Raw genomic sequence first — 14,979 nt, 5'->3', positions numbered from 1 at the left:
TTATGAACAAGCCAAATAAGTAAGAAAAAAGGGCCACTATATTATACCACTCATTTCCTCTCCAAAGCCTGTTTGTTTCACTGTTTCATTGGGGTTTAATGCCACTTTCCACATTATGACAGTGTCTACTGATAGCAGGTCTGACATTTCTATAGTGCTGCCTCACTGGAATGCCATGTTGATGACACCAGACCAGTACTTTGCTTACTATTCCTCTTAAGTTAAGCACCATGTGAATTAATAGTGTCTGTCTCTCATTTTTTGTCAATCAGGACTAATTTTTCAGTGGGAATCCCCGAGTACTTTTATTAAACTATTTCTGTATAACAAATATTTACTGGAATGGCTTTTTTGCACTATACTCAAGAAGGTTTCACTTATACGACAGCGGCCAGCGTTATTGTGGGAGGAAATTGGAACTCACAGCAACTGCGTCGGTGAGAGGCCCCACTGGCACTCCAACCACCTCGGCCACAGAGGCCCCAAGCTTCCTTAGCAAAACCGTTTTTGGATAAGAAACACGGAATTGTCAGTGACACAGGCACTTGAATGGATGGATGGACGAATGCAATCCAGATATAAATTCATGTGCTACATTTAAAGACAAAGACTTCAGTTCAGTTTTAAATTTACACAAGACACTTACCCGAATATTTCCTATATAATCCATTTTAACCGGGGCAAACGCTGTACCATGTAAACAGTCTGGAAAAGACACAAAATTGACCTGGATTGATGTCTGATGGCACGGAATGTATAACAGTGGCAGTACAGAGGGAGTAAGCCTTGCTCTAGTGGTTGGAGGCAACTGCCTTTATAAAGCTTGGACACATGAGGTGTGTTTTCAAACCCGCCCAATGAAAGGTCATTTGCAGATTACCCAAATTCCTCACACATTTCATATATGAAAGAGCAACTCTCAGTGCAATTTAGGAACATTATTAATTCAATTTTGGGGACAAAACTTCTTTGGTTGAATTGGCCAATTTCATGGCTTTACAAAAAGCATAATTTTAATAGCATGATACAAAACATGCTTGAATAAACACCTTAAGAATTACATTACCCTGATCTCACTAATCACAGGCAGCCAATCAAAAACATCCCCAGAGGTCAAAACTCTTGTGTTTTTGTAATACATATATTACCTCCCTCTGCATGGATTATCCCCCATCCAAGGTAGGGAACTGTTTAACTCTCCGAAGCAGCTAGCATTTGAAAGTACTGGTGTGATTTAACTGTGATCACAGTGATCAACTATGACTATTAAGATTTTAAAATTTCTCACATTTCTAAACTCACAAAGTAAACTGTAAACTGTTCCATAGTCCCATATGGTTTAATACTTAAATAGAGAACAGAAAGGGATCTAATTTCAGGACAAGGGAAGTAAACTATGTAAGACATTTTTCTTTCAAGTCTGTGTAACTAGAGGAAAAAACAGGTTAAAACATATCTCACCAAACAAGGGGACAAGACTTTGGCAACTTTGTAGAAAATGCTCCACAGGAATCTCACCGTCTTCTTGAAACCGAATGTCCACAAAACTGACAATTGGACCAAAACAAAAAATTAGCATTTTCTGCATCTCCTTTCACAAATATCTTAAAAAAATGCCTCCATATGCGAATGCTGATTTACAACTTACTCACTTATGTCATGGTGTCCAGGTTTTCAAAGTGAAGGAACTATAGATTTGTTTGTTTAATTTATTTAAACATTTTTTTTTATTCTTGTATATGTCATGCATAATGCCATACTCAAGAGTTTCTCAATTATACAGTGGCAAAGAGAAAACTGGAGAGCCTCGCTGTTTGTGGGGCCTTGGTGACAATAAATTACTAAACTGTCTCCACAGTCTAACATTTGTCTTCCATCAATACAATATCTGTGTTGGTGGTTTATCCCCAACACTCCAGTTTCCTCCAATCCAATAAAACCAACCTCCATTTGCAGAATTCTTGAATAAGGCATTAAAGAAATAAATCGTAAAATGTGATTTTTCATCTTAATGTAGTACTACACTAGTGCATACACACCTGCTTGACATGTTGCTAAAAAACGTGGGTATTCTGTTCGTAGCTATGGAAACCACACTCTCTTCTGGATGTGAGCTACAGTTGTGTTTTGAAGATGCGTTGGATTGGACGATATCTTTACTGGACTCATCATCAGCAATGGCGTTTAGGGAGGGTTTGGGGGAGGGCTGTTGCGAGGTTTCGGAATTGACAGACGAGCGTGAAGATTGACGTGAGTATGACGACTGACTTTCCCCCCTCTGTCTCATGGCACTTACACTGCAATTACAAAACAAATTCAAAGCTGTCATCAAAAAAGTGTTGCCAGTCTTTTACCAGTTCTGGTAGGCTGAACTCTATATTTAATGTTCATGTTAATGGGGGAAAAAAAAGCAAAGAAGATTGACCAGAATTACTTGGATTTGAACCACAGGCAGCTACTGTAATTCTTCAATAATGAAAGTATTATTTTGTAGTGACTGATAAAATTGTACCTTTTGTGAAGCCCTGTACCTGGCCAATGCCAAAAACATAGTTTTGTCCCCCACAATCAAATGAAAAACGTGCATAAATTGCACTGAAAGTTGCTCTTTCATATGCGAAAAATTTGAGGAATTAGGGTGGATATAATGCCCATTGGGGCTTGCGTGAAAACCAGTGAAAAGATAATAAACATTGCTCTCAGAGAGTAGTGCTGGGCTACATGTATGGCTGTGACAGGCGACAATTCTGGAGATTGGATTTGTACGCTACGCATAAATTGTATGCTGAATAAGAACACTGTGTAGATTATTCAGAGATCCAGTATATCGTAAAGTACCTTAATTCTTCTCAAATCTTGGACAGATATTAGTAGTGTTGAAATTATAGAATGTTACATTTCTTTACTAGCCTTTTGGAAAAGTAAAGATATGAGTATCTTGTTCATTAGATGGTCTAACCATGATAGAAAAAAGAGACTCAATATTCCTGCTAGAATTACATATTTATTGGCTAAAATGAGCAGACCAGTTGTTCCACATTTTAGAAGAAGTAGGGGTACAAATTTAATACTAGAAACATTTCATTTTCAATAAAAATGAAAAGTGGACTTGCAATATCATTTTTATTCCATTTTCTGGATTTTTTAGTTTGGCATAAGAGGAATATTCTTGAGTACTGTTCAAAACAACAAATAAATAAATAAATCAATAAATAAATAAATTCAAACATAACAGGAGACTGATAATAAAACCACTGAAATCTGACCTTTCTGATGAACTTGATCTGTGTACTGAATTTCTCGATGACTGGAAATAGAAATTAATTCTTATTTATCTGAAGGTGAAGTTGAACATTTGTCAAGCAATTGTCATCACACGGTGGCCAACCCCCTCCCTCTCCCCCATTCTGTGTAGCTAGCCTGCATTCCATTCTGTGTAACTACTCTACATCCCATTCTGTGTACCTACCCTACATTTCATTCTGTGTAGCTACTCTACATTCCATTCTGTGTAGCTACCCTACATTGCATTCTGTGTAGCTACCCTACATCCCATTCTGTGTAGCTACCCTACATTCCATTCTATGTAGCTAGCCTGCATTCCATTCTGTGTAGCTACCCTACATTGCATTCTGTGTAGCTACTCTACATTGCATTCTGTGTAGCTATCCTACATCCCATTCTGTGTAGCTACCCTACATTCCATTCTGTGTAGCTAGCCTACATTCCATCCTGTGTAGCTACCCTACATTCCATTCTGTGTAGCTACCCTACATTGCATTCTGTGTAGCTATCCTACATTGCATTCTGTGTAGCTACCCTACATTCCATCTGTGTAGCTAGCCTACATTCAATCCTGTGTAGCTAGTCTGCATTCCATTCTGTGTAGCTATCCTACATTTCCATTCTGTGTAGCTACCCTACATTCCATTCTGTGTAGCTATCCTACATTCCATTCTGTGTAGCTACCCTACATTCCATTCTGTGTAGCTACCCTACATTCCATTCTGTGTAGCTACCCTACATTCCATTCTGTGTAGCTATCCTACATTCCATTCTGTGTAGCTACCCTACATCCATTCTGTGTAGCTATCCTACATTCCATTCTGTGTAGCTATCCTACATTCCATTCTGTGTAGCTACCCTACATTCCATTCTGTGTAGCTATCCTACATTCCATTCTGTGTAGCTACCCTACATTCCATTCTGTGTAGCTACCCTACATTCCATTCTGTGTAGCTACCCTACATTCCATTCTGTGTAGCTATTCATACATTCCATTCTGTGTAGCTACCTACATTCCATTCTGTGTAGCTAGCCTACATTCCATCCTGTGTAGCTACCCTACATTCCATTCTGTGTAGCTACCCTACATTGCATTCTGTGTAGCTATCCTACATTGCATTCTGTGTAGCTACCCTACATTCCATTCTGTGTAGCTAGCCTACATTCAATCCTGTGTAGCTAGCCTGCATTCCATTCTGTGTAGCTATCCTACATTCCATTCTGTGTAGCTACCCTACATTCCATTCTGTGTAGCTATCTACATTCCATTCTGTGTAGCTACCCTACATTCCATTCTGTGTAGCTACCCTACATTCCATTCTGTGTAGCTACCCTACATTCCATTCTGTGTAGCTATCCTACATTCCATTCTGTGTAGCTACCCTACATTCATTCTGTGTAGCTATCCTACATTCCATTCTGTGTAGCTATCCTACATTCCATTCTGTGTAGCTACCCTACATTCCATTCTGTGTAGCTATCCTACATTCCATTCTGTGTAGCTACCCTACATTCCATTCTGTGTAGCTACCCTACATTCCATTCTGTGTAGCTACCCTACATTCCATTCTGTGTAGCTATCCTACATTCCATTCTGTGTAGCTACCCTACATTCCATTCTGTGTAGCTATCCTACATTCCATTCTGTGTAGCTACCATACATTCCATTCTGTGTAGCTATCCTACATTCCATCCTGTGTAGCTATCCTACATTCCATTCTGTGTAGCTACCGTACATTCCATTCTGTGTAGCTAGCCTACATTCCATCCTGTGTATCTATCCTACATTCCATTCTGTGTAGCTATCCTATGTTGTACATAGATGTGTACACCATCTTCCTTTTAATTTAATCTTCACAACTAGATGATCTGCTGTAAGACAAAGACATATACTCAGCCTCAACTGAGTACATGGATTCCATCTTACAAATGCTCTAGTATTTCACTTGTGCATGTACTAAAATATGTGTTAGTGTGTCATGAATCCAGGCTCAAAAGCACACATTCAGTTGTATTAACAAGATATCTTAGTGTGTCATGACTCCAGATTCAAAGCACACATTCAGTTGTACTAACAAGATATATGTCAGTGTGTCAAGAATCCAGATTCAAAGCACACATTCAGTTGTACTAACGAGATATGTGTTAGTGTATCATGACTCCAGATTGAAAACCACACATTCAGTTGTACTACCGAGATATGTGTCAGTGTGTCATGACTCCAGATTCAAAAGCACACATTCAGTTGTACTAACGAGATATATGTTAGTGTGTCAAGAATCCAGATTCAAAAGCACACAATCAGTTGTACCACCGAGATATGAGTTAGTGTGTCACGAATCCAGATTCAAAAGCACATATTCATTTGTACTAACGAGATATGTGTTAGTGTGTCAAGAATCCAGATTCAAAAGCACACATTCAGTTGTACTAACAAGATATATATTAGTGTGTCAAGAATCCAGATTCAAAAGCACACATTCAGTTGTACTAACGAGATATATGTTAGTGTGTCAAGAATCCAGATTCAAAAGCACACATTCAGTTGTACAAACGAGATATGTGTTAGTGTGTCAAGAATCCAGATTCAAAAGCACACATTCAGTTGTACTAACGAGATATATGTTAGTGTGTCAAGAATCCAGATTCAAAAGGACACATTCAGTTGTACTAACGAGATATGTGTTAGTGTGTCAAGAATCCAGATTCAAAAGCACACATTCAGTTGTACTAACGAGATATATATTAGTGTGTCAAGAATCCAGATTCAAAAGCACACATTCAGTTGTACAAACGAGATATGTGTTAGTGTGTCAAGAATCCAGATTCAAAAGCACACAATCAGTTGTACCACCGAGATATATGTTTGTGTGTCAAGAATCCAGATTCAAAAGCACACAATCAGTTGTACTAATGAGATGTGTTAGTGTGTCAAGAATCCAGATTCAAAAGCACATATTCATTTGTACTAACGAGATATGTGTTAGTGTGTCAAGAATCCAGATTCAAAAGCACACATTCAGTTGTACTAACAAGATATATATTAGTGTGTCAAGAATCCAGATTCAAAAGCACACATTCAGTTGTACTAACGAGATATATGTTAGTGTGTCAAGAATCCAGATTCAAAAGCACACATTCAGTTGTACAAACGAGATATGTGTTAGTGTGTCAAGAATCCAGATTCAAAAGCACACATTCAGTTGTACTAACGAGATATATGTTAGTGTGTCAAGAATCCAGATTCAAAAGGACACATTCAGTTGTACAAACGAGATATATATTAGTGTGTCAAGAATCCAGATTCAAAAGCACACAATCAGTTGTACCACCGAGATATATGTTTGTGTGTCAAGAATCCAGATTCAAAAGCACACAATCAGTTGTACTAACGAGATGTGTTAGTGTGTCAAGAATCCAGATTCAAAAGCACATATTCATTTGTACTAACGAGATATGTGTTAGTGTGTCAAGAATCCAGATTCAAAACCACACATTCAGTTGTACTAACGAGATATGTGTTAGTGTGTTATGAATCCAGATTCAAAAGCACACATTCAGTTGTACTAACGAGATATATGTTAGTGTGTCAAGAATCCAGATTCAAAAGCACACATTCAGTTGTACAAACGAGATATGTGTTAGTGTGTCAAGAATCCAGATTCAAAAGCACACATTCAGTTGTACTAACGAGATATATATTAGTGTGTCAAGAATCCAGATTCAAAAGCACACATTCAGTTGTACTAACGAGATATGTGTTAGTGTGTCAAGAATCCAGATTCAAAAGCACACAATCAGTTGTACCACCGAGATATATGTTTGTGTGTCAAGAATCCAGATTCAAAAGCACACAATCAGTTGTACTAACGAGATGTGTTAGTGTGTCAAGAATCCAGATTCAAAAGCACATATTCAGTTGTACTAACGAGATATGTGTTAGTGTGTCAAGAATCCAGATTGAAAACCACACATTCAGTTGTACTAACGAGATATGTGTTAGTGTGTTATGAATCCAGATTCAAAAGCACACATTCAGTTGTACTAACGAGATATATGTTAGTGTGTCAAGAATCCAGATTCAAAAGGACACATTCAGTTGTACTAACGACATATGTGTTAGTGTGTCATGACTCCAGATTCAAAAGCACACATTCAGTTGTGTTAACGAGATATATGTTAGTGTGTCATGAATCCAGATTCAAAAGCACACATTCAGTTGTACTAACGAGATATATGTTAGTGTGTCAAGAATCCAGATTCAAAAGCACACATTCAGTTGTACTAACAAGATATATATTAGTGTGTCAAGAATCCAGATTCAAAAGCACACATTCAGTTGTACTAACGAGATATATGTTAGTGTGTCAAGAATCCAGATTCAAAAGCACATTCAGTTGTACTAACAAGATATATGTTAGTGTGTCAAGAATCCAGATTCAAAAGCACACATTCAGTTGTACTAACGAGATATGTGTTAGTGTGTTATGAATCCAGACTCAAAGCACACATTCAGGTGTACTAACGAGATATGTCTTAGTGTGTCAAGACTCCAGATTTAAAACCACACATTCAGTTGTACTAACGAGATATATGTTAGTGTGTCAAGAATCCAGATTCAAAAGGACACATTCAGTTGTACTAACGAGATATGTGTTAGTGTCATGACTCCAGATTCATAGGCACACATTCAGTTGTACTAACGAGATATATGTTAGTGTGTCAAGAATCCAGATTCAAAAGCACACATTCAGTTGTACTAAAGAGATATGTGTTAATGTGTCATGACTCCAGATTCAAAGCACACATTCAGTTGTACTAACAAGATATGTGTCAGTGTGTCATGACTCCAGATTCAAAAGCACACATTCAGTTGTAACGAGATATGTGTTAGTGTCAAGAATCCAGACTCAAACCACACATTCAACTGTACTAACGAGATACATGTTAGTGTGTCATGAATCCAGACTCAAACCACACATTCAATTGTACTAACAAGATATGTGTTGGTGTGTTATGAATCCAGATTCAAAAGCACACATTCAGTTGTACTAACGAGATATGTGTTAGTGTGTCATGACTCCAGATTCAAAAGCACACATTCAGTTGTACTAACGAGATATGTGTTAGTGTGTCATGACTCCAGATTCAAAAGCACACATTCAGTTGTACTAACGAGATATGTGTCAGTGTGTCATGACTCCAGATTCAAAAGTACACATTCAGCTGTTCTAACGAGATATGTTAGTGTGTCATGAATCCAGACTCAAACCAAGCATTCAATTGTACTAACGAGATATGTTAGTGTGTCATGAATCCAGACTCAAACCAAGCATTCAATTGTACTAATGAGATATGTTAGTGTGTCATGAATCCAAATTCAATAGCACACATTCAGTTGTACTAACAAAATATGTGTCAGTGTGTCATGAATCCAGATTCAAAAGCACACCTTCAGTTGTGCCAAAGGGATAAAAATGGTGGAAATAAAGTCACTTGAGCTTAAATTAAATTTAAAATTATAATTAATAACTTATTTCATTTTCGTAAACTTTCATTTACAAAGCACACATTCAGAGTAAATCCACCAGAATTTTATTCACCCCATCTACCTCTCCTACCACCATGGCTACCCGCAGACAGCTAAAAACCATCTCTGTATTAGGTTATTATTCCGTGTTTTATTTTAACAAAAAATAAAGTATAAAATTGTATCTGGAGAATAATTTTAAAGATGCCAGTATTAAAGTCTGCAGACCTTATTCTATCTCTGAACAAATACGTTTAAATTATATTTTGATACATGTAGCTTACTTTTTTATGTGAGACTCTAAGTGGGCTGGGGGGTAGTGCTGACCCTGGGGACTGTGGAGTGAGTGGGGTGTGGTGGACAATCTTGGCATGGGCAAGCTTCATACAGTCCTCTAGCGTTTGTATGAAAGCATCACATGTGGCGCTCAGTAATGAGGTGGCATCATCAAGTTGCTGAAAAACAAACAAGAAATTTGACTGATTTAATTCAATGTGTTTGACTGATGTTTTAATCCCGATCTCAACAATTCTTGGTAAATGAGCTCAAATTTTGCCCTGGAAAACATCACAAAATATTGCTAATATTGCATCTTGTGATCCAACTGAAATCTTCTCAGTACAGTATAATCCTACAGTGTATAAAAACTCTGCGGATGGGTGTGGGTTTTGCTCTCCTCTCACAAATAATACTGGCTGCCGTCGTATAAGTGAAATACTCTTGAGTACGGTGTACAACACCAACCAAATAAATAAACAAATCCAAAAAGCCCTGAGAACATCTTTTTCGACTAATTTATTTATTTATGAGATTAGTGTTTTATGCTGTACTCAAGAATATTTCACTTATACGACGGCGACCAGCGTTATGGTTGGAGGAATCCGGGCACAGCCCGGGGGAAACCCACGACCATCCGCAGGTTGCTGACACACCTTCCCACGTACGACTGGAGAGGAAGCCAGCATGAGCTGGACTTGAACTCACAGCGACCGCATTGGTGAGAGACTTCTGGGTCATTGCGCTGCGCTAGCGCTCTAACCGACTGACCCACGGAGGCCCCCTCTTTCGACTAATAATGATGAATAAAACCGTCAAAATCGGGCAAAATGAGTACCTTAGTCACTGGGGTAGGTCAGGTTACACGTATGCAAATGCACCGTATGTGAAACTTAAATATGGCTGTAGGAAACCACTCCATTTCACCCCGAAATATTTCGACCTAAACCACAGCCCTAAAACACTAAGATAGATTCAAACATCCGACTTATTCGTTTATTTGATTTGTGTTTTATGCTGTACTCAAGAATATTTCACTTATGCGACAATGGCCATCATCATAGTTGAAGGAAACCCAGCAGAGCCCAGAGAAACCCACAACCATCTGCAGGTTGCTGCGAGACCTTCCCACGTATGGCAGGAGAGAAAGTCAGCACGAACTCACAGCGACCACATTGGGTAGAGGCTCCTGCATTATTGTGCTACCACTGGGCCACAGAGGGCTCCAAGAACATGTCGGTAATACCTCAATATCTGGCGTGTCACTGGCTGTGGCTGCCGTCTTCACTGCGTGCACCCGCTGCATCAACACATCGCAGTACAGTCGCAGCTCAGACTTTTTTGTTCTCAGGTTGTCAGGTGACAGCTCACCTGGGGATAACAAGAGGGATAAGATGTCTTCTATGTGTATGTCCCAATTTACTGGTATAACAAGACTAACACAATGAACAGATAACAGCTATTTCAGACCATGGATGAATATCAAATTTGCACCTAGGCTGCTGATATTTGATTGTTCGTTTCGTTCCTCAGGATTGATGTTTCAGGTTATAATACAAAAACAAATTCTGTGGCATTTTAGGGTCTTTATGTTCTTTCAACAGGCCAGATCATACTTTTATATTTGTACTGTTCATATAAAGAAGGAGGAGATTGGAAAAAGTTTTACCTCTTACAGAAATAAAGCATTTCGTTTTACACACATTTGTACTTCATGGCATACTGAGAGTGTCATGCGGACAATCATGCGAGTCTATTGGAAATATCAACAGAATCCATCAAGAAAACGACAGAATGTCCATGTAGAGTAGGCACTTATTTGAATTCAGCAGCAGGGTCTTCTGTCTATTCTATCCACAATATCACCTACGTCATATTACGGGACAGAGTAGACAGAAAAAAAAATGAAAAACTACCACTTGTAGCAGCTAAGATGGCGAAAGAAATGGTTATGAGAAATGATCAATTAGCTTTACAGTTGGATAAAAAAAGAGAAAATCCCACTAATTATAAACATGGATATTTCATCTCACAGTTTGTCATTTTCTTCATTGCAGTGATCTCTTGATTTTACCTGTATCAGCTGGAGGTGTGCCATTGGCTGTACAGGCTTTGGAGCTTCCCAAGGCAACCAACCATTGTTGTCGTTCTTGTGGTGTGGCTGCCTTCACGTAGAAATGCTGCTCTCCAGGGATGATCAAATCCAGCCTGGTATTGTCAGTTTGATGAACTGTCAGACAAAATGTGAACATGAACAGCAAGTTTGCCAGCTGTGAAACAAAATACTTTCTGAAGGCCACTTAATGAGGTAATACATGTTTTTGAGCACCTTGATGGACTGAATCAGTTACAGATCGCTAGTGTAAGCAATTTATACCTGATTTTTTCATGCCTATGACATTATGTACTGATGTGCACATATGCATTGGTTTCATGAGTCGATAATCAGTTTTATGTTTAACTGCAGTGGCCACCTGTCCAATGCCTGGAATCAAGACCTTAGCGTCATTGATTGGGGATCCCTTTAGACTACTTCCTGCCTGACACAATATGGTCTAATAATTCTCAATGTATTTATTTATTTATTTATTTGATTGGTGTTTTACCCCGTACTCAAGAATATTTCATTTATACGAAGGCGGCCAGCATTATGGTGGGTGGAAACCGGGCACAGCCCGGGGGAAACCCACGACCATCCGCAGTTTACTGACAGACTTTCCCACTTACGGCCCGAGAGGAAGCCAGCATGAGCTGGACTTGAACTCACAGCGACCGCATTGTTAAGAGGCTCTTGGGTCACTACGCTGCCCTAGCGTGCTAACCGCCTGAGCCACGGAGGCCCCCTTCTCAATGTATATGGTGTTCTTATCAAACATCAATGAAGTACACAAGCACAGTACCACCACAGAAGAAAACGGTGTGTTCTACTGCGATTCAGGCCGTTTTTGTAGCTAATCCCCAGGACAGTCACTGACGTCAGATCTTCCTCCTTCATGACGACACATTAAAAACTGTCACAAACTGAAACACTGACACATTGTAGATGTTGCACTGCGCTCCATTTTGACATAACAATGGCTTCTCACTTGTGCAACTTAAGGGATTTTAAATTCTGCAACATTCCCCGTTCACAACTTCATTTGTTTTGTCGGGCTTTAAACATCACTTTGAAACTATTAGCATTGCTGTGATATTAACATGTACATGTATACTGGTTATACCGCTGTTTATACCGCAGAATTCCATGTTGAACATACTAGACAGAGTATAATGACATCACCATGTCAAGCAATGTTTGACACATCCCTCAAGGTGCACTATTGGCTTTTCTTGGCCAGATAGACCACTAGACTCGCCATTTCTCATATACAGTCTATGCCCCAATATTACAGGTAATGCGTGAAAAGTCAATAGTGCACCTATCTCATGCTGATATCCATGCAAGCACTGATTAAAACTGCCAAGTCAAAACTGGTGGATTGGCCAGACCTAGGATTGAACTCAGACTCGTTGTTTCTGAGGAGGAGTAATGATACTCTCCTCACAGTGGATGTGCCACTGTCTACACTCTCTTTACATAACTTCACCTCAACCAAGCTCAACCATCAGAGCCTGTGTGATGCATTTAGGGTTGCTTAGGCTTAGCCTCAGCACTTGTGTCATTGGGCAGAACTATTTAATCAACATTCAGCAAATAAGATTTCAGACTTAGCCTCAGCACTTGTGTCATTGGGCGGAACTATTTAATCAATATTCAGCAAATAAGATTTCAGGCTTAGCCTCAGCACTTGTGTCATTGGGCGGAACTATTTAATCAACATTCAGCAAATAAGATAGTTTCAAGTGTTTGCTGCATTATTACTAATCGTTTTTTAGACAACAAGAATGCATGTGTATGAAGTACATGCATTATTATAACAGAAGGTATAAACAGAGTTTTTGCGTTTTCTGACATCAATACCTGCCTCATCACCGTGACCCTTTGCTGTGGCCTCGGCCTTGTTCAAGATTTCTGTACAAATTTTGTTAGTGGCAGCAGTAACGTAAATCGAGTGCACAGAGCATCGCATCTGCTGTAAGGAATATGCAGCAGCTACTGTGATTGGTCTAAAAATTCATCCATGACTAAGTCACTCATTTCACCTAATTTTGTGGGCTCAGTTTTCGTGTTTTCACATTTGTTTGTTTATTAACACCACTTCAGCAACATTACTACCATATCATGGGGGAGGAGAAAAAATGGGCTGACATCCTATTGGGAAAACGTCATTTTCAACACATGCTACACGTATATGTATTAGCTAGATGACCCCCGTGAGAAATCAATTACATGTAATTTCAAAACTGCGGAAAAATTTGACTTCTTTTAAAGCCATTTTTGTGCATCACTTATAAGCCACCCAAGTACTGCTATACACATTTATCAAGTGTCACATTTTGGCATCAAATGTATCATTTAAAGTCCTTTAAATGTTCTTATGAAAGTCCATTATTTTTATATCAAACTTCAAGTGAAACCACTAGAATACTACTGCTTCATCTCAAATCCAGTCAGTCAAAGCGGTAAAAAAAAATGTAGTAGTGAAACACTTGCCAAAAGTTAATGGCTAAAGAGTTTCATGTCATTTTGCACACAGGCCCTATGTTTAGTGAATGGCTCATGTTAAAAGACGACACCAGACTAATCTACCACATTTATGTTTTACCACTTCGAACAATATTCACAAGTAGCTTACCAACAACATCACAGACTGTCATTTTGATTGAACCTTTACATCCGCTGTTGACATCCTCCTGTGATTTGTAATATGACAGTATACCATCATCCAATACGAACCATCGTGGCTGCCAACCTGAAGTACAGAATTATACAACATACAAATTTATACGACAGCATTTACTTGTATCATTTGTAATACATGTACAAGCATCATAAAACATAATAGTATCATCTAATACAAACCTAAAGTGTTAAATTATACAGCATAAATTATTATACCTAATAGAGTGATTCTTAGCTTCTATTGATTTGTCAATACATGGTTACATGACATTCCACAAAACATGATCTACACCAACAACGCGCTCAGGCAAAGCCATGAAACCAATGTCACACTTACAGGGTAATACCTCATGATTCATGATCACAAAGTACTAGCAATGAATCTTGTGCTTATATCCAACAATCGTGAGCATTTATTCTAGTGCAGTTTATGTGCTCGGCTGGCAAACAAAGGGACGACAGCTAGCTGCACCATGAATGTACAAATTCAGAGATTTTTGGATGTTTTTGTGAGTTTTGTTTTTGGCTGAGCACTGAGCAAGTCAGCAACGTCTACCATTCTTAAAGACATGGTATGACATGGCCCAGGTTTGATCCCAGGTAAAAGAACCAAAGATGACACCAGTTTTGGACCGCAGTCATGGTTTAGAGAGGCCTTATGAGACATGGCGTGAATCGGTGTATGGTTTACCATTGGTTGCCCCTGTGATTACGATACTCCGTCAGCCCAGTATAAAGAGAGTTGAAGAAAAACGAGAGAGAGCCAACCATATGGACAGAAGTTGGTCTGTATTGAATAAAACGGTGTTGTACTTGTTGCATGTCGCATTCATTTTTGTTCTCATTCCATTTCCTGGTCCTAACCAGGATCCTCAACTGTCTTTCTCAATGCGTTTTTTATTTTGTTTTTCTCAGTCAGCGGGCGGTTCGTTTATAACGTGCTGTCAGTGGAATGTAAGAACCGTCTACATAATTACTGCTTAAAAGAATAAAATTTCATCACCGAGAAGGTAAGAAAAATCATGCTCGTTGCCAAACCTGAGAAGTAATTCGTCCATTTCCACAAGGTACCTTCCATGTTTGTTATGATCAACGTCAACATACA

The 14,979-nt window shown here is 38.8% G+C and overlaps 1 protein-coding gene across 1 annotated transcript in view; it reads right to left on the bottom strand.

Annotated features, from left to right (window-relative positions):
- LOC135464355 (pleckstrin homology domain-containing family A member 3-like) overlaps nt 1-14,953 on the bottom strand; it is a 19,564-nt gene extending 4,611 nt beyond the window's left edge. Inside the window, exons 1-9 of the mRNA XM_064741781.1 lie at nt 14,913-14,953; nt 13,828-13,944; nt 11,166-11,321; nt 10,338-10,462; nt 9,100-9,270; nt 3,267-3,307; nt 2,040-2,297; nt 1,462-1,547; nt 647-705 (exon numbers count right to left, since the gene is read on the bottom strand). Of these exons, the coding sequence (XP_064597851.1) occupies nt 647-705; nt 1,462-1,547; nt 2,040-2,297; nt 3,267-3,307; nt 9,100-9,270; nt 10,338-10,462; nt 11,166-11,321; nt 13,828-13,944; nt 14,913-14,952 (1,053 nt within the window). The 5' untranslated portion in view covers nt 14,953. The remainder of the gene's footprint in view (nt 1-646; nt 706-1,461; nt 1,548-2,039; nt 2,298-3,266; nt 3,308-9,099; nt 9,271-10,337; nt 10,463-11,165; nt 11,322-13,827; nt 13,945-14,912) is intronic.
- Between the last annotated feature and the right edge of the window lie 26 nt (nt 14,954-14,979).

The sequence above is a fragment of the Liolophura sinensis genome, chromosome 4 (genome assembly GCF_032854445.1).
Source record: "Liolophura sinensis isolate JHLJ2023 chromosome 4, CUHK_Ljap_v2, whole genome shotgun sequence".
Taxonomy (NCBI): Eukaryota; Metazoa; Mollusca; class Polyplacophora; order Chitonida; family Chitonidae; genus Liolophura; species Liolophura sinensis.
Note: the sequence above shows the minus strand (reverse complement) of the source record. Positions and strands in the feature narration are given on the sequence as shown.